The sequence below is a fragment of the Hyperoodon ampullatus genome (genome assembly GCF_949752795.1).
Source record: "Hyperoodon ampullatus genome assembly, chromosome: 2".
Lineage (NCBI taxonomy): Eukaryota > Metazoa > Chordata > Mammalia > Artiodactyla > Ziphiidae > Hyperoodon > Hyperoodon ampullatus.
The window spans coordinates 32875423-32901716 of NC_136915.1; the positions used below are offsets into that span (position 1 = coordinate 32875423).

Genomic DNA, 26294 nt, shown 5'->3' on the forward strand with positions numbered 1-26294 from the left:
TTTTCTCAATTTTCTTAATGGATCAAAAACCACTGCCCCAGAAAGTTTTAAGTAAGTAGAGCTTATCCCAGTTATCATACTTCACCAAAGCAGTGGGTGTATGTGCCCTGAGGCATCAAAACTAAGTCTCCCCCCGCCGCCACCCCTGCATGGCTTGCGGGATCTTAGTTCCCCGACCAGGGATTGAACCAGGGCCCTCGGCAGTGAGAGCGTGGAGTCCTAACCACTGGAACACCAGGGAATTCCCAAAAACCAAAAGTTTAAGATTGACAGGGAGGGGACTCCTCTTCTGTCTGTTGTCCTTCAAGATGTCCAGAGTAGGACAGTTCCAGGATCATTCTTTATCCAGGGAGCCCCACACAGGCCTGGCGTGTTCTCACTTCTAGCTGGGATTGACCCGGGCTCTCTGGGAGTCCTGTACCAAACTTGTACTAAATTTAAGTCTGTGGAGAAGCACCCAGAGATTGAAAAAGCAAGGCTAAGTTCATTTTCTCAGCTATTCTTTGCTTTGATGTCAAATGTGATATATCCTACAGATGAAAGCCTAGCAGTCTAACCTTGTAATCCTGCCTTTGTCTAGGAAACTTCTAGCTTCCGGATGAGGCACCTTCAGAGCCTGCATAAATTTGTCTCCAGAGCTACAGCTGAGTTGATCTGGTTGAATGAGAAGGAGGAGGAGGAACTAGCATATGATTGGAGTGACAACAATCCCAGTATCTCAGCCAAGAAAAATTACTTCTCTGTGAGTCTAGCACAACAGACCTGTCATATTTTGTAATAGCAGCAGAAGGAGCCAGAGGGGCTAGTCTGCTGAGAGCTTGGGTTTCTGGATTTGCATTTTGTTAGATAGAAATAAGGACCCCGCTTAATGCATCTGTTCCTGTGAAAAAGTGTATATGGAGAGAGGGGAAATCGAGCCCTAGAATGAATTTATTTAGAATGCATTTAGAAAGGTAGTGTCTTGGGTGAAGAGAGCAGCAGTCTGCAAACTGAATCATTTCAGAAGCAGTATAACTTTGTGGTCAAGGTTATAGGCTTTGGAATGTGATAGACCTAACATCAAATTCTTATTCCTCCACTTATTAGCTCTGTGACCTTGGCAAGTCATTTACTCTCCCTAGACCTCGGTAAAATGGGATAATAGTAGCACTTCAAAGCGTTGTGTAAAAGGTTAAGTAAGATTTAGTAAGTTAATATAGCAAAGCACTTAGTAGGCTTAATGTTGTTTGAGGTATATTCTTGGCTTCTTACAAATTCTGAATTCTCTTTAATTCATTCAACAATTTTTTGGTCTCCATCTCTTGGTTTGTAAAGTGGGAAGGAAAATTCAGCATTGGCCAATGCAACAATGCTTTTTATGCTTTTCAGTGAAAGATATAAAGTAGGATTGTTTTTTTGTCATTTTCAGTTTGCCCACATTTCAGAGAATTTTTCAGGACATTATGAACCCCACGAAAATACAAAGATTTTTAATAACACTTAACTTCATTAGAGAATGGTATATGATTCTTCTGAAGTAAAGAAGAAACAATAGATACTGTAATACAATAAACAGTCTGTATGAGAACAGAAATTAGGCTATGATAGAGACATAAAGAAAGGGAGCATCGAGGAGAAGGGGTCAAATCTGATAGTGAGGATCAGTACCCAGCTGCACAGAAGAGCTGGCGTCTAAACCAGGTCCTAAAGTGTTAACAGAATGTAGAGCCGGAGCAGGGCACTGCAGCTGAGGGTACAGTCTGAGCGGAGCCAGCCAGGCGGGGATGCGGATCAGGTACCGTGTTCGGTGGGTGCTGACCTGAACCATCCACACCAGCCACATTCCCTCCTTTCTTGCCTTCCGTCTCATCCTGTGTGACCCCACTTACTCAGGCCTGGCTCAGATCCCATATCCTTTTGATTCATTCTCCTGTAATTCCAGCACTTGTGCTCTTCTCTGAAACCCTCTGGGGTGCACTGTTTATGCCTCTCATTTTGGCACTAACCCTGGGTTGCGGGCTCCTTTAAAGTAGGGCGCTCCTCCCTTAACAGCACTTACTGAATAAAATTGAATTCAATTTTCAGGAATTGACAATGGAACTGGAGGAGAAACAGGACGTGTTTCGGTCTCTACAAGATACAGCCGAGCTTCTGTCACTTGAGAACCACCCAGCCAAGCAGACTGTGGAGGTGTGTGACTTGAAGGTGTGAGGGTCAAGTGCTCAGAGGTTGTTACTATACAAGTATTCAAATCAGAGACTTAGCTCTGATGAGGGACTTGGAGCAAGGGTCAGGGAATCATGTGTCTTGGGTCTTCTCCCTTTTCTTCCCAGCCCCCAAAAGACTGCAAACAGTTTTGTTAATAGTCTAAGGAGGATACTACGAGAAACAACAGAAACGATATTGACTCCTCGCTTCACGGGGAAAGTGACTTGAACCGTATTTTTTCTTTTCTTTTTTTTAAGGTTTTCTTTTTTTTTTCCTCTCCCACATCGTGAGGCTTGTGGGATCTTAGTTCCCTGATCAGGGATTGAACCTGGGCCCTCAGCAGTGAAAGCGTGGAGTCCTAACCACTGGACCACCAGGGAATTCTGAACCATAGTTTTTCAGATAACTGTCTAGACAGACCCTGCGTGCCTTTTGGTGTGGTGCCTGTGCTCGGAGAAGAGAGGCAGTGGAGGAAGCCAGGAGAGACTGGCTTAGGCCTGGGTTTTGCTGACCAGGTCATTTAGTTGCAAATGAGTGTGGAAGAGGCCTTTTCTGGGTAACCCCTTCTAACAAAACCATGTTGGATGAAAGACAAACCTCTGTCTCGTGGGAAACTTTGAGCAGATGCCAGTCAAGTATCTCCACTTATCCTCTGTTGGCCTCTCTAGCGTTAGCAGAGGTGTACTTGGAAGAGTGCATCGCACATGTGTAGCAGGTCTGTTAAACCCATGCCCTTCTGTTCGTGTGCCTGGTTGTTGCAGGCTTACAGTGCTGCTGTCCAGTCCCAGTTGCTGTGGATGAAGCAGCTGTGCTTGTGTGTCGAGCAGCATGTGAAAGAGAATACTGCTTACTTTCAGGTACGTGGGCTATTGTGAGTGTGTGTGTGTGTGTGTGTGTGTGTGCGCGCGCGCGCGCGCAGAGAGGATGAGGAGGATTTTTTTTTTCATTCAGGCAAGAGATTGTGAGTGTGACTGCGTGTGTTGGTGTGTGCCTGCAAGCGTGCACACGGGAGGGGTGAGGCTAGAAACACATCTGTATCAGTTACCCTTTACTGTATAAACCACCACCCCAAAAGTTAGTTGCTTAGAGCAACAACCGTTAGCTCGAGATTCTGTGAGTTGGCAGTCTGGGCTAGGCTCAGCTGAAGGCTTTTTTTCATCTTGCCTGGGTGACACGTGGCTGTAGGCAGTGGGCAGGCAGGTTGGGGGCTGGTTGGCCCCAAATGGTGTCACTCACACGTCTGTCATTTGGTTGGGGTGATGGGGTACAAGCCCTCCCTGATGGGAGGGGCTGTAAAATATTAGAACCGTTTTTTGTTTTTTGGGTTTTTTTTTCTTTAATCTATTGCTACATCAAGAACATACTGTTTGGGCTTCCCTGGTGGCGCAGTGGTTAAGAATCCTCCTGCCAATGCAGGGGACACGGGTTCGAGCCCTGGTCCGGGAAGATCCCACATGCCACGGAGCAACTAAGCCCATGCGCCACAACTACTGAGCCTGTGCTCTAGAGCCGCGTGCCACAGCTACTGAAGCCCGGATGCCTAGAGCCCGCGCTCCGCAACAAGAGAAGCCACTGCCCGTGCACTGCAACGAAGAGTAGCCCCCGCTCACTGAAACTAGAGAAAGCCGGCATGCAGCAACAAAGACCCAATGCAGCCAAAAATAAATAAATAAAATAAAATAAAATAAAAAAAGAAAAAGAACATACTGCTTGTTTTCAGGTGAGGGTGGGAAGAGGAAATAAGCTCTTATCTCTGTTTGGATTTTCTCTTAATTAAATAACCTCCCTGATCATTTTGTAATCATATCAATGAATTGAGATACTCAACCTCTAGGCTTTTCATGAAATAAACCTGACAGTCAAGTGCTGCCACTAGCCAAAACTCAAGGGGAAAGAGCAGTGATTTCTGAGGAGTGAAGCAGACTAAGTGTTCTGATGGGTTCAGTGGGCTTTGTGGCAGTTGTCACTACTGTTTCCCTGGCATGGCATTTGTAATCCAGGATTGTGTAATCAGCAGGCACGGTAAGGTTGTTCTTTCTCCATTATCATCTTGGCGTTGTGATGTATTGAGCGCAAGGCACCCCTCCCTCTTATCCCTGCAGTTCTTCAGTGACGCCCGAGACCTGGAGTCATTCCTGAGGAACCTCCAAGAATCCATCAAACGGAAGTACTCCTGCGACCACAACACCAGCTTATCCCGCCTGGAGGACCTGCTGCAGGACTCCATGGTGGGTGTTGCGTCACTGGGATGATTGCTTCTGAGAAACAGTAAACCCCATCAGCTGCTGCTCTTTATATCCTTGAAAGCGCCAGGGCTGTGGGTCACCGTTACAAAGTTTGGCTCACATTCAATTAGAGTTTAATCTGTGTTGTTCTTTTCCTTTTTTCTTTTCTTAAAGAAGTTGCTAATGAGTCCTTTGGGTATGCTGTGCAAGTAAGGGCCTAGCCATGTGCCCCTGAGCCACATAGTGCTCATCAAAGTTTCTTTGCATTGTTCCTATTTTAATTCAGTCGTTGGAGCCAAAGATGGGGGTGTAGAGCATGAAAAATAGGGTTGACGGGATTAGCTGACACCAAATTCTTTTTCACTCTCTCGTGCAAAGAGAATAAAACAAAACACCAGTGAACTAGACCTGAGCCAATTTTTTCCTCCTTGGGAATTTTCTTTTGGTAATGATGAAGTATTTGAAACATTAAAATCTTATGTAGGTGTAATGCAGTATTTGTTCAGTTTATTTATGTAGTGGTATTAACTTTTTAAAAATAGTTTTGCAAGTAGTATTTAATCCAAATCAGTTTTACATTTATTTTCTCCAATGAACTATTCCTTCAGGGGTGGTGGTAGTAAAATCACCAGCAGACTACTTATAGTTATTGAGCATATATTACACAGAGTTTGCAAGACAGGGCTCCAGCTACAACTCTGATTAAGATGGAAATGTATATGTGATAGGGAAATTACTTTTCCTGTGTGAGAAATGCGGGTAGTCTCACATTTCAGTAGAAAATTATAAATAAGAGAACCAGAATAACCCAAAACAGTGTCATTTTATTCGTGGGTGAGACTTGGGAATTAGTGAACATAAGTTGATTTTTTAAAAAACACTTTCAGGTATTGTAAAGCTATGAATGGGTTTAGATTCAGTGTTTCACCTGCGCAAATAACCTGTGAATTTAATTAATTTGGAATGAAGGGTAAAGACCTGACTTTTCCGATGTTGTCTCTAGAATGTCGCTCTTGGAGGTACATCAGGTATGAAGGAGGAATCTAATAATCCGTGGCTATTATCTCCTCCCTCCCACAGAGTACCTTCCTGTCATAGGGTAACTCCTCTGCAATTGTTGTCATATCTTCTCTTCTCGAGGGTCGCTGCTCTGTTCCCTCCTCTCCAGGTCAGGGGCATCGGGTTGGCGGCGTCATCGGGGCGTGAAGTCACCTGGGTCTGCTCCTCAGCTTGTCCTCAGCTTGTCCGTCAGGTTCGGGAGCATCTGTCGTGGCTTCTGGTTCTTTTCAGACCTTTTACCACGCTGAGCACTTGGTCTCTGGAGCTTGAGACGTTTGGCTGTGGTTTAGACAGAAATTGACATCTTTATTGCAAGGAAACTGAAATGGGTAGACCAGCTCTCAAGAATGGAACAGTGTGGCTGTCTCCCTGACCTATTCCATTCCTCTTTCTTAACTAATAAGTTAAAGTTGTATTTCTTCCAATCATGCTCCCGGGGACAGGCACAGGTAGTTTATTTAAGCATTTCTTTTTATTTACTTGCGTATTCTTAATTCTTTAATGGCATTTCTTAACATTATTAACTCTTTACTCTCATCACATCTACTTCCATCCTAAGAAAGCCCTCTTCTGGGGACTTTTTTATACCTCAAAATGGGCTTGAAACATCCTGGTTAAGAGATAAAGCTTATCTTTTACTCTTTAATGGAATTGGTAGTAGATTGCTACCAATTTCGTTGACAAGAAGTTCATTAGTTTTTAAGAAAATTGGGTTTGCAGAGACTTGAGTATTGCAATTTTGCATGAGACCTCTTTCAAATCAATCAAATTTATATAAATACAGCACAGCAAGACTCTCAAAGGTAAACCTTAAATCATTTGTCCCAATACCTTCACCAACAGCATTGGTTTATAGATTGTTGGTTGAAGAGCTAAGATCTTTCTCTAGAAAGTTTGATTCAATTTAAGAAAATAAAATATTTGTAATAGAGCTTGGGAGATAACATTATTAAAAAAAAAAATTTTAAAGAGCATAACTAGCTTCTCCTAAGCAGAGAGGCAAGAACTGGCTTCTACCAGTGAGAAATTTGATAATAATAACAACCACAACCTAGTTATTATCATTGTTTTTAACTTCCATGTTCTCTGAACCTTATTTGGCAAAATCCTTTGTTAGCTGTATAGCTGTATTTGGCAGCTAGAAATTCTTTTTTTTTTAATTTATTTATTATTTGTTTTTGCATGTGGCTTTATGGTTCATTGAAAAAGACACAGGGAGAAAGCTGCAAAATTTGAGTATAAAAGCACTTGGTAGCAGACAGAAGCATCCTCTCCTGTTTTCTTTATCCCTATGTTTCTAAGATGGCTCCACCAAGGATCCCTACTTAACCGAGAAGTGACATTCTCGGAGGGAGTGGAGCATTCAGTTTTCTTTGTTGACTGAGTCTCCCAAGGAGCAACATTAATGTCTTTTTCGTTTTCTTCCCATTTTGTAGGATGAGAAGGAGCAGCTTATACAGTCCAAGAGTTCCGTTGCCAGTCTTGTTGGGAGATCAAAATTCATTGTTCAGCTAAAGCCACGCAGTCCCGACCATGTGCTAAAGAGCACCATTTCCATCAAGGCCATCTGTGACTACCGGCAGATCGAGGTGAGGAGGCGGAAAGGGTACTTCCCGCTCCAGAAGGAAGCAAGGGAGAAGGGAAGCCTTCAGTTAGGGTTATGATAACAGGGAAAGGTCAAATGATAGAGTTCTTCTATTAGAACTTAAACATGCTCAAATCTCTTCTATCATGAAAAAAATAAGCCTCAACTCTATGATCTTGACCTGCTCCCTGCCTCAGTAATTGGCATCATTATCCACCCAGTTGCTTAAGTGTAGATAGAAACAGTGCTTTGTAGCACCCGGGAGAGATCCATGACTCCTCCCCTCTTATTCCCCACAGCTAGTAGGACTATCAAGTCAGTAGTATCAATACCTTGTAAATAAGTATCCCTCAAGGGTACTTCTTTCTGTTCCTGCTGCTACTACAAGTTAGACCCTAAGTTTCTTTCACTTGGATCATTGCATCAGCCTCCCCATTCAATGCATTCTTTATCCTACCACCAGCATGGTCTTTTTAAAAAATTAATTAATTAATTAATTAATTTTGTTTTGGCCATGCCACACAGCATGTGGGATCTTAGTTCCCTGACCAGGGATCGAACCCACGCCCCCTGCAGCGGAAGCGCAGAGTCTTAACCACTGGACCACCAGGGAAGTCCAGCATTATTATTATTATTTTTTTTTAACATCACTCCCCTGCCTAAGTCCTACAACAATTCCCCATTTCTGTTTTTTTTTTTTTTTTTTTTGCTTTACCTGGATTGTTTTATTTTATTTTATTTTTTAATTTTTAAAATTTTTTTATTAGTTTCTGCTTTATAACAAAGTGAATCAGTTATACATATACATCTGTTCCCATATCCCTTCAATTCCCCATTTCTGTGTAGAAAGTCTAAATTCCTTAATGTGGCTTTAAGATCCTGAATAATCTCTTTACCTCTCTAACCAAGACTGGGCCTCATGCCTTCCACGCATTCCCTGGTAAATCGCATTTGTCACACAGTGTTGTAACCAAATACTGCATCAGAATATGTGGAATATAGACCATGGTTGTTGACTTACCATTTTTACCATTTTTATCTCTAATGGCATAGCATACTTCCAAGCACATAATAGGCTCAATAATATTTGTTATACAAAGGAACAAATAAAGTTTTCCTGTACTTTTCTTTGTCTCAGTATTTCTGTCTATAAAATAGAGATGATATTGTTGGTTACTCGTCTCCTAAGAGAAGGAATTGGTGATTTCAAAGGCTTAAACATTTCAGGGATTTGGGTGGGGTGACAGGAAGGGAGGAGGAAGAAGTATCAGAAATGCAAAGTTGTGAGTATTATGTCCCTTAAAGTTTCACCCTGTTGGTTGTAGGTTCAGAGAGATTGCTCTTGCAGGTCTTACAGTCTCCTTATAAATTTCATATACTGTGTTACTTGACATGTAACAGGCATTTAATAAACACTTGCTTCCTTGATTTATTTCATTTCACAACCTTCCCTAGGTTGTTTATTTATACACATTATCCTTTTGTCTAAATCAGAAACTCTCCCTAGATGATCTCCAAACGATTGGAGATCTCCAAAACGATTTTTCCTTAAAGATTTCATAGCCTTGGGATCAGCCACCAGGTAATAATAGGTTGTTGGTTTTTCCATTAGCAATGATTTGTAAATTTGTCTCTTCAGATCACTATTTGCAGGAATGATGAGTGTGTGTTGGAAGATAATTCACAGAGGACCAAGTGGAAAGTGATCAGCCCCACAGGGAATGAGGCAATGGTGCCATCAGTCTGCTTCCTTATTCCCCCACCCAATAAGGATGCCATTGAGATGGCCAGCAGGTAACTCAGCTCAACTGCCAATCTGTACTTCCACCTCTGCTGTTTTGCTGGGTGAACTGATGGAGGTTATGAATCTGCGTTTGTGATTTTGAACAGAGAGACCAAGTTTTGAAGATTCTTTTGGGAAAGACCTCCTATTACGATATCAAGTCTTGCACTGCCAGCCACATAGTAGATTTTCAGTAAATGCTACGGTCAATTGAGATATATTCAGTGATAATTCTTTTTTTTTTTTGATCTTTATTGGAGTATAATTGCTTCACAATACCTTGTTAGTTTCTGTTGCACAACAAAGCGAATCAGCCATATGCATACACGTGTCCCCATATCCCCTCCCTCTTGAGCCTCCCTCCCATCCTCCCTATCCCACCCCTCTAGGTCATTGCAAAGCACAGAGCCCATCTCCCTGTGCTATGCTGCTGCTTCCCACCAGCCAACTATTTTACATTCGGTAGTGTATATATGTCGATGCTACTCTCACTTTGCCCCAGCTTCGCCTTTCCACCCTATGTCATCAAGTCCATTCTCTATGTCTACCTCTTTATTCCTGCCCTGCAACTAGGTTCATCAGTACCATTTTTTTCTTCTTTTTTTAAGATTCCATATATATGCATTAGCATACAGTATTTGTTTTTCTCTTTCTGACTTACTCCACTCTGTATGACAGACTCTAGGTCCATCCACCTCACTACAAATAACTCAATTTCGTTTCTTTTTATGGCTGAGTAATATTCCATTGTGTATATATGCCACATGGAACCAACCTAAATGTCCATCGACAGGTGAATGGGTAAAGAACAGTGATAATTCTTTTTTAAATAATTCTTGGTTATAAACAGTTTACTTTCAATAGTTGATTTTTGTACTGACAGCTAACTTTCTTCTTTATATTTTGTTGAAATACGTATAAAGATTTTAAAAAGTTGAATTATACCACAAAACTTATAGTAAAAACTAGCAATCACCTCCCCCACCCCAGAGTTCTGCTTCCCAGAGTGAACTATTTTCAACTCTTTGAGCAGATTTTTCTGGTTTTTAACATCAAATGTCTAAATAATGTGATTTTTTTCCTGTTACTTCTTAATTTTTTTTCAACTTTGGAAATTATTGACTTCCTACTCTAGGAAATTAACAATTAGTTTTCTAACAATTAGTTTTCTACACACCTGTAATTCACTCCTCCTTTACCCATCTTCCAAATGTAGTTATGTCATGATTTTTGTTTAAAATCGGTATCTTGTTTGTTATTTTTACATTAAGTTGTTTACAGCTGAACTGCGTAGTACACTAGGGCATATTGTAAGCCTTACCCAAGCATGTCTTACCTCTCTAAACCATCCTCTGCCACTGTCCTTGCTTGCGCTCAGCTCCAGTTTCTCAACACCACAAGCATACTCTTGCCTCAGGACCTTTGCATTTCCTTTGCTTTCTTCATATATTAACGTGATTCACTCCCTCACATCTTTAGTTCATCTAATCACCTTCATATACTACCACCCCACTCACTGCCTATCACTCTCTATCTCCTCTCCCCATCAGAACACTTTATTTTTCTCCAGAACACTAATACGGTCCAAAAGATTATAAATTTGTTTATTGCCTTTCCCCTCCCCTTAGAAGTTCTAAAAGAATAGAGGTTTTTGTCTGTTTTGTTTACCTCTGTATCCTCATCACCTAGAACCTGACATGTAGTAGGTACTCAATAAATGGTTGTTAAAGAAAAGAATGAACGAGTTAGGTGATTGAATATATGTATGAACAAATTATTTTGTATAACTTTATGTTTCCTTGGAGCTGATCATTGTTTTGTTTTTAAGTTTGCTTAGTTGTCTATTTGTATCTTACGAATGTATTCCCAAACTCTCCTATTTTACTGTAAAAGTCTTCTTAGTATGGCCAAACACCAGGTCATTTTCAATTTTATTTTCTCTTGGAAACGTCTCTTCTGAACCATTCTGTCTTGCTTTTCCAGTCTGAACGTGCTCTGTAGGCCTGCTTCATTACTGCCTCCCTGGCATTTCCCTTCATCCTCACCCTGAAGATTCCCTTTATATCTCTTCTGTGTTGGACCCTCTGCTTCCTAGATTCTAAGTCTTATTTATTGGTTTATTCCCTGGTTTGGGAGAGTACACTCTCCAGTAGCTTGCTGAAAAAAAGTGCAGGAGAAGTAAATTTTTTGAATCCTGTCATATCTGAAAATGTCCTTCTTCTCCCTTCATAATGAATTGGTCAGTTACAGAATTCTTCTGGAAATTCTTTTCACTCTGAACCTTGAAGGCACTGGCCCACTGTTTTCCAGCTTCCAGGGTTTGTTGTTGAGAAGTACAGTACGATTATCATTCTTTATCATTCTTTAAGTTTATGTAACTGTAAAATGCCGCCTTTGTAGTGAGCAATACTGTCATTTTGACAAATGCATAGAATTGTGTCCTCTACCACAGTCGTGATACAGAACAGTTTGATACTTTAACCTTTTGAATGAAGTCTTTATCTCTCTGAAGATTTTAAACTCCTCTCTGTCTTTAATCTTTGAAGGGGATGCTGTGTCTTCAGGTGAGCCTTTCTTGTGCTAACCCTGAACACAAACTGGAAACTCATATCTTTCAGATCTGGGGAAATTTTTCTTGGATTATTTCTTTAATTATTTCCTCCTCTATGTTTTTTTTTTTCTGTTCTTGCTTTCAAGAACTCCCATTTGTCAGCGATTGGACCTCCTGAACTGTTTCTCTCATTTTCTCTTATTTTCTTTCTGTTTTTTCTTTCTTTGTATTTTTATTTTTCTTTGAGATTTCCTGAACTTTTATTTCAACCTTACAGTCATTTTAGTGGGATTTTTGGAAAATGGAAAGATGAACTAATGGGTTTAATGTCTGACATCCTAGCTTCTAGTTTTCCATCCTATTCTATATATCTTACATTTATTAGCTTGAAGAAATTCAAAGTAATTTTGTGTGTGTTGAGTGTGTCTGTGTATCTGAGTTTGTAAGTCATCTGTAAGTTGAGATTGAATTAGGCATGGGATGCTAAGAAAAAGATCTTCTCAAGCCCTTCACACTACAGTTTCATTTTATATGCCAGGTGAACTTCTTAAATTGCTATTAACTTTTAAACATTTTAGCAGCTTTGTAAAAATATAGAACACAGCAAATCGCTTTTTAAGCATTGTTGTCATTTTTCAGCAATTTCAAATGGAGTTATTTTGTCTCTATTTTTCTCTATCATTGCTTTCCCTGGGTATTCCTCTCCCTAACTTCTCATAATTATATTACATTCAGGTAACATTTATGAGATTGCTAAATATGTGCTGACATAATGTATATAATAGTGTAGCAAATTGCTTGAGGATCTCAATTTATTTAGGTCTAAAGATTCCTGTGTTGTTAGTATTTGACTTATTGCCTTTCTCTGCTCAGCATATAAGCTCAGTTCTGCTAAGGCAATCACATTTTTTCCTTAGAAGGTCTCTAGTGTGGAGCTGAAGCCTTAGAAAAGCTATAGCCAGGTTCTGTGTTGTTTGTAGGGTGGAGCAGTCTTATCAGAAGGTGATGGCCCTTTGGCATCAGCTACATGTTAACACCAAAAGCCTTATCTCCTGGAACTATCTGAGGAAGGACCTTGACCTTGTAAAAACCTGGAACCTGGAAAAGGTAATTATGACAGCTTTACCGCAGGCTCATAACCTATTGGCAGGTTTTTTTCAGAAGGAACTTCTTACTGTGAGACTCCTCCTCACCCAATTGGTGTAAAATGGAGTCAGGGATACTGTTTTGGGGTTAGGGGCTTGAGGCTCTTAGGAACCAGAAACTTTTGCATAAGTGTGTGGAGTAGGGGAATACTGGTGAATTAACCACCATTAAGGTTTACATCCAAGAGGGCACAAAGAGTGCTTCTGAGATACTAGTAATGTCCTGTTTCTTGATCTGAATGCTGATTTCATAGACAGGTTCAATTTGTGAAAAATCAGCATGTTTATAATTACGGTTTGTGCACTATTTTGTATTATATTCCCATTCCACTGAAATGTCCTCTGGCTTTTTCTCTGCAGCTCCGCTCCTCAGCACCTGGGGAGTACCACCAGGTTATGAAGAACTTGCAGGCCCACTACGAAGACTTTCTGCAGGAGAGCCGTGACTCGGCGCTCTTCTCAGTGGCTGATCGTCTGCGCTTGGAAGAGGAGGTGGAGGCTTGTAAAACCCACTTCCAGCACCTGATGAAGTCCATGGAGAATGGTGTGTGCCTTGGGAAGAGGGAGAGGAAAGTGGAATGAGAGCCCTGAAGGGTGCTGCTGGACCCTTCATATAAACTAGAAAGTATCAGCACCACCTTTTTACCACTTGAGTTGCTAAAAAACTTAAGATAGAGAAAAACTTGTAGAGATGAATTCTCAAAATGAGATCATGGAAGAAGAGGCCATATTTCATTCATTATTGCTTATCAACCTATCACATTTTCCTGTGGAAATTACGTGTTTGGATCCTTAAAGAGAAGTATATAATGCAGGGAGTTTGGGAACAGGCAGAAGGTTCCCCACATAAGGCCTTGCTTTCATTCATGGAATATCAGGTCTGCTGGAACCAGTGTTGCTGATCTCCATTGTTGTGCTTAATGGTCTTCTGTGCTTGTGCATTCACAGAGGACAAAGAGGAAACTGTGGCCAAGATGTACATTTCAGAGCTGAAGAATATCCGGCTGCGCCTGGAGGACTGTGAACAGAGGCTAATCAAACGAATTCAATCCCCTGCCAGCTCTAGGACTGACAGAGATGCCCGGCAGGACAGTGCACTAAGGATCGCAGAACAAGAGGTAAACCCTAAGAGCAATGGCTGCTGGATGCAGAGTAAACAGTTTCAGAATGAATTGGAGGGCAACAGAGTGTGGATCCTAAGGAATAAGGCAACAGACTCATGGCAATCCTACTCCAGAATTCTTCCCTGAAGCCTGTAAATGCCTTTCACCCATGGAAAAGCGTAGTTTCAGCTCCCAGGATATTGCTGAATGTTGATTAGTTTCCTACACAGTTGGGACGGCAGACACTGGCAAATTGTTCTAAGCGCTGTCTTTGGGCTACATATTTTGTTTTTTTTTTTTTTTTTTTTTTTTTTTTTGCGGTATGCGGGCCTCTCGCTGTTGTGGCCTCTCCCGTTGCGGAGCACAGGCTCCGGACGCGCAGGCTCAGCGGCCATGGCTCACGGGGCCAGCCGCTCCGCGGCATGTGGGATCTTCCCAGACCGGGGCACGAACCCGTGTCCCCTGCATCCGCAGGCGGACTCTCAACCACTGCGCCACCAGGGAAGCCCTGGGCTACATATTTTAAGACTACTTAGTAGAGATGCTGCTCTCTGCTCTCTCCCTTATATGTATTGATATGTATTATATTCTGTGACATGGTTACTGTCGGTCACATGACTCCAAAAATAGTAAGGAAAGACTCAGATTCTACTATGGCTCTGATACACACTTTCTCTGTGACTGAGCAAATTCTCTTCCTTAGTTTCCTTTCTTATAAAATGGAGATAGTAATATATGAGTCACACAAGTTGTTTTGAAAATTAAGTGATACAGTACATATCATGAGCTTCCTGGGAAAGTAGAATGCTGTAAAAATATGGGGTTGTATTCTTGACATAAAAGCAGCAAATATTAATTGCTTTATTAAGTTCTCATGGGCATGCAAAGAAAGTAAGCCAAAGCTCCTTGCTTTTGGCTCCTAGTGTAAAGAAGAAGAAAAGGTTAAAGTTATAGTTAGAGACTTCAAGTATAAGAGATGTCATAAGATAGTACCTAGTGTACTTCCAGATTGCCAAGCAAACATTGCTGTAGGAATGTGGAGTGTTACTGGAACATTTCTACTTGGGGTGTGATGAGGGAGCTCTATGAAGAATGTTAGATTTGATCTGGGAGATTAAAGGAAATGGAAAGGAATGCCTAATGAGGAGTGAGTTTTCTCAGCTTGAGAAATTTCTCAGTAATTCCTAAGCCTGAAGAAGAGGATGTGAGCCCAGTATAATTTTTTTTGGTCAAGAAGGATCTAATATGTCTGTGTGAGGCATGTCATATGCACCTGCAATTCTCATATTAAAGTGTTTTTACTATTCTGTAGTCATGCAAAATAGGACAGTCAAAGAAATACAGGTTAATATTGAGCTCTTCTAAAGGACCTTTTCTTTTTAAAAAAATTATTTTGGAATAGATTCAGATATAGAGAAAAGTTTTTATTCTCATATAACCTTCACCTAGATTCCATAAGTGTTAACATTTTTCTACATTTGCTTTATCATTTTTTTCTACATATGTATACATAATATTGATAATAATCTTTTTTTTTTTTTGAGAGTAACTTCCAAACATGGTGCTCCTTTACCCCTGTATAGTTCAATGTGCATTTCCAAAAACAAGGATAGTCTCACATAACCATGGGACAGTGATTAAAATCAGGAAGTGAACATTGGTATAATACTGTTATCCAAGACCTTAATTGAAATTTCTTCAGTTGACCTAATAAATGACTTTTTGAGTAGTACCCCCACTCCCATAATTCCCCCCCTAAAAAAGAATATTTTGGTGTAGGATTCAGTGCAGTATCCCACATTGCATTTAGTTGCTGCGTCTTTTTAGATTTCTTAACCTGAAACAATTTCTTGATTTTTCATCATCTATCATGACCTTAACATTTTTGCAGAGTGCAGCCCATTTATTTTATAGAATGTCCCCCTATTTGTGTTTATCTAAGGCTTGTTCAAGATTAAATATAGGTTACACATTTTTGGCAGGAATACCGTAGAAGTGATAGTATGTCCTTGGTGCATCCTATCAGGAGGCATGTGATGTTGATTTGTCCCATTACTGGTGATAGCTTTTATCACTTGTTGCTATTTTCCTCATTGTGATTACTAAGTATCTTGTGAGGAGATACTTTGAGACTATGTAAATATCCTGTTTTACATCAAACTTTCACCAAAATGTTATAGTATCTATTGTTGATTCTTTTTTTTTTTGATTTTTTTAATAGATCTTTATTGGAGTATAATTGCTTCACAATACTCTGTTAGTTTCTGTTGTACAACAAAGTGAATCGGCCATATGCATACATACATCCCCATATCCCCTCCCTCTTGAGCCTTCCTGCCTCCCTCCCTATCCCACCCCTCTAGGTCATCGCAAGCACCGAACTGATCTCCCTGTCCTATGCTGCTTCTTCCCAGTAGCTAACTATTTTACTTTTGGTAGTGTATAATGTCGATAGTACTCTCACTTTGCTGCAGCTTCCCTCTCCCCTGCCGTGTCCTCAAGTCCATTCTCTATGTCTCTGTCTTTATTCCTGCCCTGCTAGCAGGTTCATCCTGCCCTGCTACTAGGTTGGTTTTTTTATTTTAGATTCCATATGTATGTGTTAGCATATGGCATTTGTTTTTCTCTTTCTGACTTACTCCACTCTGTATGACAGACTCTAGGTCCATCCACTTCACTACAAATAACTCAATTTCGTTTCTTTTCATGGCTGAGTAATATTCCATTGTATATATGTGCCACATCTTTATCCATTCATTTGTCAGATGAACATTTAGGTGGTTACCATGTCCTGGCTGTTGTAAATAGTGCTGCAATAAACATTGTGGTACAATGTCTCCTTTTTTATTTTTAATTAATTAATTTATTTATTTATTTATTTTTGGCTGTGTTGGGTCCCCGTTTCTGTGTGAGGGCTTTCTCTAGTTGCGGCAAGCGGGGGCCACTCTTCATCACGGTGCACGGGCCTCTCACTATTGCGGCCTCTCATGTTGCGCAGCACAGGCTCCGGACGCGCAGTCTCAGTAGTTGTGGCTCACGGGCCGAGCTGCTCCACGGCATGCGGGATCTTCCCAGACCGGGGCTCGAACCCGTGTCCCCTGCATTGGCAGGCAGACCCTCAACCACTGTGCCACCAGGGAAGCCCACAATGTCTCTTTTTGAATTACGGTTTCTCAGGGTATATGCCTGTGTGGGATTGCTGGGCCATATATTAGTTCTATTTTTAGTTTTTAAAGGAACCTCCATACTGTTCTCCATAGTGGTTGTATCAGTTTACATTTCCACCAACAGTGCAGGAAGCTTCCCTTTTCACCACACCCTTTCCAGCATTTATTGTTTCTAGATTTTTTGATAATGGCCATTCTGACTGGTATGAGGTGATAACCTCATTGTAGTTTTGATTTGCATTTCTCTAATAATTAGTGATGTTGAGCATCTTTTCATGTGCCTCTTGGCCATCTGTATGTCTTCTTTAGTGAAATGTCTATTTAGGTCTTCCACCCATTTTTTAATTGAATTGTTTGTTTTTGTTTGTTTTGTGGTACGCGGGCCTCTCACTGTTGTGGCCTCTCCCATTGCAGAGCACAGGCTCAGGACGCGCAGGCTCAGCGGCCATGGCTCACGGGCCCAGTCGCTCCGCGGCATGTGGGATCTTCCCGGACTGGGGCAAGAACCCGTGTCCCCTGCAGCGGCAGGTGGACTCTCAACCACTGTGCCACCAGGGAAGTCCTAATTGTTTGTTTTTTTGATATTGAGCTCCATGAGCTGTTTGTATATTTTGGAGATTAATCCTTTGTCTGTTGTTTCATTTGCAAATATTTTCTCCCATTCTGAGGATTGTCTTTTTGTCCTGTTTATGGTTTCCTTTGCTCTGCAAAAGCTTTTATGTTTCATTAGGTCCCATTTGTTTGTTTTTGTTCTTATTTCCATTTCTCTAGGAAGTGGGTCAAAAAAGATGTTGCTCTGGTTTGTGTCAAAGAGTGTTTTTCCTATGTTTTCCTCTAAGAGTTTTATAATGTCTGGTCTTACATTTAAGTCTTTAATCCATTTGGAGTTTGTTTTTGTGTATGGTGTTAGGGAGTGTTCTAATTTCATTCTTTTACATGTAGCTGTCCACTTTTCCCAGCAGCACTTATTGAAGAGGCTGTCTTTTCTCCATTGTATGTTCTTGCCTCCTTTGTTGTAAATTAGGTGACCATATGTGTGTGGGTTATTTCTGGGCTTTCTATCCTGTACCATTGATCTATATGTTTTTGTGCCAGTACCATACTGTCTTGATGACTGTAGCTTTGTAGTATAGTTTGAAGTCGGGGAGCCTGGTTCCTCCAGCTCTGTTTTTCTTTCTCAAGATTGCTTTGGCTATTCAGGGTCTTTTGTGTTTCCATATGAATTGTAAAATTTTTTGTTCTAATTCTGTGAAGAATGCCATTGGTAGTTTGATAGGTATTGCATTGACTCTGTAGATTGCTTTGGGTGGTATAGTCATTTTCACAATATTGATTCTTCCACTTCAAGAACATGGTATATTTCTCCATCTGTTTATGTCATCTTTGATTTCCTTCATCAGTGTTTTATAGTTTTCTGAGTACAGATCTTTTGCCTCCTTAGGTAGGTTTATTCCTAGGTATTTTATTCTTTTTGTTGTGAGGGTGAATGGAATTGTTTCCTTAATTTCTCTTTCTGATTTTTCATTTTTGGTGTGTAGGAATCCAAGAGATCTCTGTGCATTAACTTTGTATCCTGCAACCTTAACAAATTCATTGATTAGTTCTAGTCGTTTTCTGACCGAATTAATTATTAGTATGACTTTTGCCAAAAGGTGATTTTCTAATTCTGTCATTCCTTTTACATTTAAAATTTTCCATTCTATCAATAGGGAAGAGCTTGCCTCTCCCGGTCCCTCCTTTCTTCCTTTGTTATGTCAGTATGAACTTACGGATTCTTATTTTAATTCAGTGGTTTGTATAATAATTTGCTACTGTCTTTATTTTGATGTTCAAAATTTCCCAAATTTAGCCATTGGGAGCCCCTTCAAGCTGGGTCCTATGTCATTTTTTTTTTTTTTTAAGATGTTGTGGGTAGGAGTTTTAGTAATTTATTTATTTATTTTTGCTGTGTTGGGTCTTCGTTTCTGTGCGAGGGCTTTCTCTAGTTGTGGCAAGCGGGGGCCACTCTTCATCGCGGTGCGCGGGCCTCTGACTATCGCGGCCTCTCTTGTTGCGGAGCACAGGCTCCAGACGCGCAGGCTCAGTAGTTGTGGCTCACGGGCCTAGTTGCTCCGCGGCATGTGGGATCCTTCCAGACCAGGACCCGAACCCATGTTCCCTGCATTAGCAGGCAGATTCTCAACCACTGTGCCACCAGGGGAGCCCCTACATCATTTTAACACGCCCTCATCATTCTTTGAGTGCTTTATTATTTCTCAATAACACAGGATATTCTGGGTTCCTCTTGCCTTTACCAGCCCCAACCCTAGAATCAGCATCTCTCCTAGGAGTCTTTCTTCCTTTAGGTTCCTTTATTTAGAAACCAAGATCAGGTGCTGAGTGTGCTCATTTTTACTGGCATGTCTACTTCTAGGCCTGCTCAGCAGATAGAGCATACAAGTGATCACAAATTCATATATATCCATCCATTTTGGTAGTGTATAATGGAACTTCCATTTGGAAGTTCCACTTGGAACTTCCATCCAGTTCCAAACCAATACCTCAGGGCTTATTCTGTTCTTTCCTTTTTCCATATATGTAACTCCCCCAAGACTAAAAATCCTCCTTCACATTATCCACAGTAAATTTATTTATTGCTCAGTTCTAACATGTACAGATAATGGTTTCAGAACTGCTAACTCATAGTATTACAAAAAGCAAACCTACTAACTAGAGTTTAATATAATTCTTTTTGTGTTTATCCTGAAGGTATGTCTGTAGTCAATTCTGTGTTCAGAAGTTGCTTGTCTGTATTCTTTCCCCAGCTCCCCCTGCATTGCTGTTTCCTAGTTGATTCCATCATTCTCCTATATATGGCATTTGGTTTATTTCCAATATTTTGCTATTATGAACAAGGACTTCTTTTTAACTTCTTTGTTCAATCCTGTCTCTGTGTTTGTTGTGTGCCTTGTTCCTGACAGCACACCCAGGAGGATTTGCAGAAACTGAGGTCAGACTTGGATGCTGTTTCCACGAAATGCAGCAGCTTTCTCCATCAGTCCCCATCTGGTTCGAGTGTCCCAACTCTGCGCTCAGAGCTCAATCTGCTGGTGGAGAAAATGGAGCATGTGTATGGTCTCTCCATTGTCTATTTGAACAAGTAAGTGAGCTGAGAATTTGGGTCCAGAGGGCAGTGTTTTCCATTCAGATGAAAAAAAAAGTGCCTGGAATGTTTCACGAACAGTTCAGGGAGAGTGCATCCATAAAAAGGGCTTGTACCCATAAAAAGAGACCTTGGCTTTAGTTTCAAATAACATGGAGTGGGTTCATTTGGCCTGCAATGAACAAATGCCAGGAGTATAGAAGGGGAGTTGATTTACAGTTTTAGGACTAATTTTGAACCTAATTTCTGATTGATTAGATACCTCTTTTGAAAAAGAAAAAGGGACACTAAAGAAAGAAAATTTTTCATCTAAACTAAATACTGGGCTTTGAGGGTCTTCCCTCTACCCACCCATCCCTACCCATGACCTTGAGAAGCAAGATCTTAGAGTCTTCATGGTATTGAGTGGATTTCTGGCCTCATGCCTTTTCTCCCATGAGACCACCATGTGCATGTGTGTGTATGTTTGTGTGTGTCCCAGTGCCACCCAGAACTTCATGTTTAATTGGCTTAAATTGGCAGCACTATACCATGCTTTCTTGTTTTTATGAAACCCTGTCATTATTTAGTAATGGCGAAGTTGATCTTTTTTTTAAATAAGTTATTTATTTATTTATTTATTTATTTTGGGCTGCATTGGCTCTTCATTGCTGCGCACGGGCTTTCTCTAGTTGCGTCCAGCGGGGGCTACTCTTCGTTGTGGAGCACCGGCTTCCCACTGCGGTGGCTTCTCTTGTTGTGGAGCACAGGCTCTAGGTGTGGGCTTCAGTAGTTGTGGCGTGCAGGCTCAGTAGTTGTGGCTCGCGGGCTCTAGAGCGCAGGCTCAGTAGTTGTGACGCACGGGCTTAGTTGTTCCGCGGCATGTGGGATCTTCCCGGACCAGGGCTCGAACCCGTGTCCCCTGCATTGGCAGGCGGATTCTTAACCACTGTGCCACCAAGGAATCCTGCGAAGTTGATTTTGACAGTTACGTTTGGTGAATCTCTCTGTAGTGCTCCAGGTCTGTAGCTCAGCTCTTAAAATGTGTATATTAATGGAAGTGATTTTATCCTCACAGGCTAAAGACAATCAGTGTTATAGTGCGTAGCATCCAGGATGCTGAACTCTTAGTCAAAGGTTATGAAATCAAGCTGAGTCAAGAAGAAACAGTACCAGCAGATCTCTCAGCTCTGGAGTCCCATCGGTCTACGTTACAGGTTGGTTGTTCTCAGTTCTTAGGTTGACTTAACATATCCATAGCTTGCGGTTTGCAGAGAAATGCAGTTTTGGATGGCATGACACTAATTTAAGTTTGCATTTGAATTAGGCAGAATATCATACTTAAAATCTTTTTTTTTTTTGCGGTACGCGGGCCTCTCACTGTTGTGGCCTCTCCCGTTGCGGAGCACAGGCTCCGGACGTGCAGGCTCAGCGGCCATGGCTCACGGGCCCAGCCGCTCCGCAGCATGTGGGATCTTCCCGGACCGGGGCACGAACCCGCGTCCCCTGCATTGGCAGGCAGACTCTCAACCACTGCACCACCAGGGAAGCCCTTAGTATCTTTTGATGTGGGTCCAAAGAAGAAAGGATTGAGAAATATTTCTAGCTAGAAAGGCGAGATAAAGGACTATGCTTCTCTATTTATTTCTTCCTATTTCTCCCCAGTAAAGTCATAGTTTAATTGGTGGTTTAATCAGTGGTTGTGCTATAGGTTTGTAAATCACTTAGCTGTTATCTCCTTTGATTCTCACAAGCAACTCTGTGAGGTGGATAGAGAAGGGATTTTTATCTCTATTTATATATAGAATACCAAGATTCAGATTGGCTAAGTGACTTATCATGGTTTCATAGTTTATAAGCGATAGAGCCAGGTTTCAGACACAAGTTCTTTTTTTTTTTTTTTTTTTTTGCGGTACGCGGGCCTCTCACTGTTGTGGTCTCTCCCATTGCGGAGCACAGGCTCCGGACGCGCAGGCTCAGTGGCCATGGCTCACGGGCCCAGCCACTCCGCGGCATGTGGGATCTTCCCAGACCGGGGCACGAACCCGTGTCCCCTGCATTGGCCGGCGGACTCTCAACCACTGCGCCACCAGGGAAGCCCCAGACACAAGTTCTTTGCACATTTTCTGTACTCTACTGGCTGGCCAGTTTGTATGAGGACTGTGGAGGCATTTCTGCCACAACCAGTATAGAGTCTAGGTTTCGAATCACAGATGTAATATGGAGCTGGCTATAGACAACGTTCTTGTTTTTTACCTTAGTCTGAGTCCTTTTTTAGCATGGAATATATTTAACCTGTTGCTGTACTTGTGTTTTTATAGCACTGGCTCAGTGATGCGAAGGACAAGAATTCAGTGTTTTCAGTCCTGGGTGAGGAAATTGCGAAGGCCAAGGTGGTGGCAGAGCAGCTGAATCGTCTGACCCCAGAGCGAAACCTGGACTTGGAACACTATCAGGAGAAGGGCTCCCAGCTGCAGGAGCGTTGGCACCGGGTCATTGCCCAGCTCGACACCCGGTAAGTAGCGGCCCCACCCTTTTCTTCTCTTAGGGTTCAGGAACCAGGTTTTAAACAAAAATAGAGTTATTTCTGTGTATGCTTGTTTAAAGGCAGGAATTCATAGGGAGGGGTAGAAATTAAGTGACAATATACCATCTGGACAACATAAGTGACAGGAGGTTGGGACCACCAACCCCAAAGCAGTCCTGAGGCTTGCTTTTGGGGTGCAGTGATGGTCCTATTAGCAGTGCTTCTCCTGTGTCCCTGGTCTTAACCCATTTAAGCCATGATGACAGTGGTGTCTTAGAATATAGACTGGAAAGGTGACTTAATGATCTTTTCTCAAGGACAAAACCTGAGTTCTAGCTCTTGTTTTACTAGCTTTGAATCTTTTTTTTTTTTTTTTTTTTTGGCCGTGCTGCATGTCATGCGGGATCTTAGTTCCCCGACCAGGGATCGAACATGCGCCCCCTTACAGTGGAAGTGCAGAGTCTCAACCACTGCCATGCCGGGGAAGTCCCTAGCTTTGAATCTTAATATGAGTTATTATTCGTAGTGGAGCTTTGTAGAATTTCTTGCTTGCTTTTCATTTGCTGATTTAGTGGTTTTTATCTGTTATTTGAAGTCCTGCTTTTGATGACTGATTTGAGTAGCAAAGATAGGAAACTACCTATCGGAGGCTAGGCTAGTTAGGAAAATATATAGGAAGAGGGGTTATAGAGATTCAAATAAGCTTGGATTGATTCTCTATAACTGAATTACTATCCCAAGGCTAGTTAGACTAACAAAAGTGGTATAGGAAGCTGTTACTGGAATTAACAGTCAATTACTACTATTTTTTACCCACTCCACCCCTACTTTTCTCCCCAAGAAACTACAGTGATTCATAAATCATAGCTGGAGTACTCTGACAGGTACTGTGTCATCAGGAGACAAAAGTGTACAGGCAGTACTACCTTATTGGCAACCCGGTAATCCTTGGCAACATAGGTGAAAAATTTGACAAGGATTATCATGGGATGCCAGGCCCCAAAGCCGATTCCAGGCCTAGCAGGGCACGACTGGCTTCTATTCACTTTTCACCCCATAGCGTAGTGGGTAAATGCATAGCTCCCCCTCAGTGCTGCATTTGTCTTTCCTCAAAATAGAGATGTATCCTCTGTGGTTAAGCCCAACTGGGCTTGGATGGAATTGCCTCATTTACTTAACTGTATTTATACCAAGATATCTGATAGCAGTTTCCCTTTGCTTCTGCAGCCAATCTGAGCTAGAAAGTATCCAGGAAGTTCTGGGAGATTACCGAGCCTGCCATGGAACTCTCATCAAATGGATTGAGGAAACCACTGCCCAGCAGGAAATGATGAAGCCAGGCCAGGCTGAGGACAGCAGGATGCTATCTGAGCAGCTCAGCCAGCAGACGGTGGGTGTGGCTGTAGCCGAGTGGAAGTTGCAAGGGGGAAGCTAGCTCATCATAAAGAAGATGATATGCTAGCAATTAGCTTCCCTCCAATGTTAAGACATTCTGAGCTCCTTCTGAAAAGGGTTCAAGCAGGATGGTCTCTAGGTACTGGTTTTGCATTTAGGCCAGGTAACCTATAAGGCCCCTTCCAGTCCTGAGTTTCTGTGAGTATATATTGAAAGCACTAGATGGGCAGAGTAGAATTATCTTGCTTTATTTTGTTTCTTGATATTACATTTTGTTTTGCTAGGATTAGAATATAGGGGAATGAAAACCCAGGGAAAGCTATGAGTGGAAGAAAATTATTTCATTCAAAGCAGTTTTTATTTGTTGGTATTTTGGGTTTTTTTTTTTTTTTTTTGGCTCCCTCACTCATTATGAGAACTTGAGCAAATTACTTAGTCTCTTAGTATTCTACTTTTCTTAACAATAAAACGGACATAGTACATTATTTGTTCAACTGCCCTCATGAGGTTTTTGTAGTTAGGATTAAATGAAATGATACATGTAAAATACTTAGAACAATGGTTTTCAAAGTGTGGACAACCAGAGTAGCAGCATCAGCATCACTTGGGAACATGTTAGACATGCGAGTTCTCAAACCCGAACCCAGATCTATCGAATCAGAAACTCTGGAGGTGGAACCCAGCAATCTATGCTTTATCCAGTGTTCTAGGTGATTCTGATGCAGCTAAGGTTTGAACATGGTAAATGCTCAGCTGTTTCAGTGATGATAATGACAATGATAAGGTTGTGATATTTTGGTTCCCAGGAGCTGTTTGCAGAAATCGAGAGAAATCAGAAAAAACTGGACCAGTGTCAAACATTTTCCCAGCAATACTCCACTCTTGTAAAGGTAATGCTACCGTATCCCAGAAGGAACGTAAATGGTCTCCAGCTTAGGAAGATCTGCATGTCACTGTAGGTTTTGGTTTTGGACAAGTAAGCAGAGCTCTTTTGCTCCATCCTTAGGTTAATGCAGATGTGTGCTTCTCATGGCCACATATTTGGAGATGCTCAGAGAGGTACCAGACATCAGCTGAGATTTGAGGAATCTCCATTTGGATGACCCACAGGCCTCTTAAACTTACCATGTGAAAAACAGAATGTTTGGGTTTTCTTCTCAAATATGCTTCTCACTATCTTGCACATCTCAGGAAATAGTGTCACCATTTTCCTAGTCGCTGAGGCAAAAAAAACCCCCAAGAGTCATCCTTAACTCTTCTCTTTACCTTAAACTTTATGTTTAACAACAGTCTGGGAACAAGTTGGCTTCATCTTCCAGTATGTCCCGGATCTGACTACCTGTCACTGCCCCTCCCCCACTTTCCTGGTTCACATCTAAGTGAAGACTCCTCCATGGCCTACTCCAGTGCTCTGCTCTGCTCTCTTGCTTCTGCTCCTGCCCCCACAAGCTGTTTTCCCACACAGTAGCCAGACTCACTTTTTAAGAACATACCACACATCACAGAACCTCAGACACCATCGATTATAAGCCACATTCTTTTATGCACTACCAAAAAGGGAGAAACTCTACCAATTATGCACATGTCAAGTAAGACATATTGCAAATTTTATTTTATTTATTTATTTATTTATTTTTTTTTGCGGTAGGCGGGCCTCTCACTGCCGCGGCCTCTCCCGTTGCGGAGCACCGGCTCCGGACGCGCAGGCCCAGCGGCCATGGCTCACGGGCCCAGCCGCTCCGCGGCACGTGGGATCCCCCCGGACCGGGGCACGAACCCGCATCCCCCACATCGGCAGGCGGACTCTCACCCACTGCGCCACCAGGGAAGCCCGCAAATTTTAGAGATACTAAAATGTGAGGGAAATGTGTACCTTACCATAGCTGAAACATGATAGATTAGATCCTGTCACTCTTCTGCTCAGAACTGTCTCATGGCTTCATATCATACTTGTGCTAAAATTTTAAATCCTTTTGTGGTTTATGAGGCTATGCAAGATCTGGCTCCCCACTCCCTATTTCTCTGATGAGGTCTTTTAAAAAAAATGACCTGAGATTCTCATATATTTATTTGTTTAACGTCTGCTTTCCCACGAGAATGTAAGTTCAAGGGGAGCAAGATTTTTTCTGACTTGTCTCCCACTATGCGTGTAGCACTCAGAACAATGACAAGCACATAATCGGTGCTCAACAAATAGTTTTTTAAATGAATACATTTCTTCAGTTAACAACAGGAGACTTGGTGTCACAAAGAGTTGAGTTCACATCCTAGCTTCACCATTTTCTAGGCTTAAGACTTTGAGCAAACACTTAGCCCCTCTGAGTTTCTGTTGCTATATCTACAAAATGTGAACAGTAACTACCTCACTTGTGATTGCAAAGTGTTTGCAAAGATTAAATGAGATAATTTATACATAGGACAATGCCTCAAACTTAAAATACATTCA

General features: G+C 41.7%; 1 protein-coding gene across 2 annotated transcripts in view; it reads left to right on the plus strand.

Moving 5' to 3' along the window:
• MACF1 (microtubule actin crosslinking factor 1) overlaps positions 1-26294 on the plus strand; it is a gene marked incomplete at its 5' end in the record, with an annotated part of 343134 nt that overhangs the window by 173890 nt on the left and 142950 nt on the right. For both annotated transcript variants that reach the window (XM_079698746.1, XM_079698745.1), the window contains 14 exons: positions 581-742; positions 2065-2169; positions 2949-3044; positions 4290-4415; positions 6908-7060; positions 8696-8850; positions 12371-12497; positions 12896-13079; positions 13484-13653; positions 19766-19944; positions 21005-21143; positions 22248-22441; positions 23681-23843; positions 24655-24738. In XM_079698746.1, coding sequence (XP_079554872.1) covers positions 581-742; positions 2065-2169; positions 2949-3044; positions 4290-4415; positions 6908-7060; positions 8696-8850; positions 12371-12497; positions 12896-13079; positions 13484-13653; positions 19766-19944; positions 21005-21143; positions 22248-22441; positions 23681-23843; positions 24655-24738 — 2037 coding nt within the window. The remainder of the gene's footprint in view (positions 1-580; positions 743-2064; positions 2170-2948; positions 3045-4289; positions 4416-6907; positions 7061-8695; positions 8851-12370; positions 12498-12895; positions 13080-13483; positions 13654-19765; positions 19945-21004; positions 21144-22247; positions 22442-23680; positions 23844-24654; positions 24739-26294) is intronic.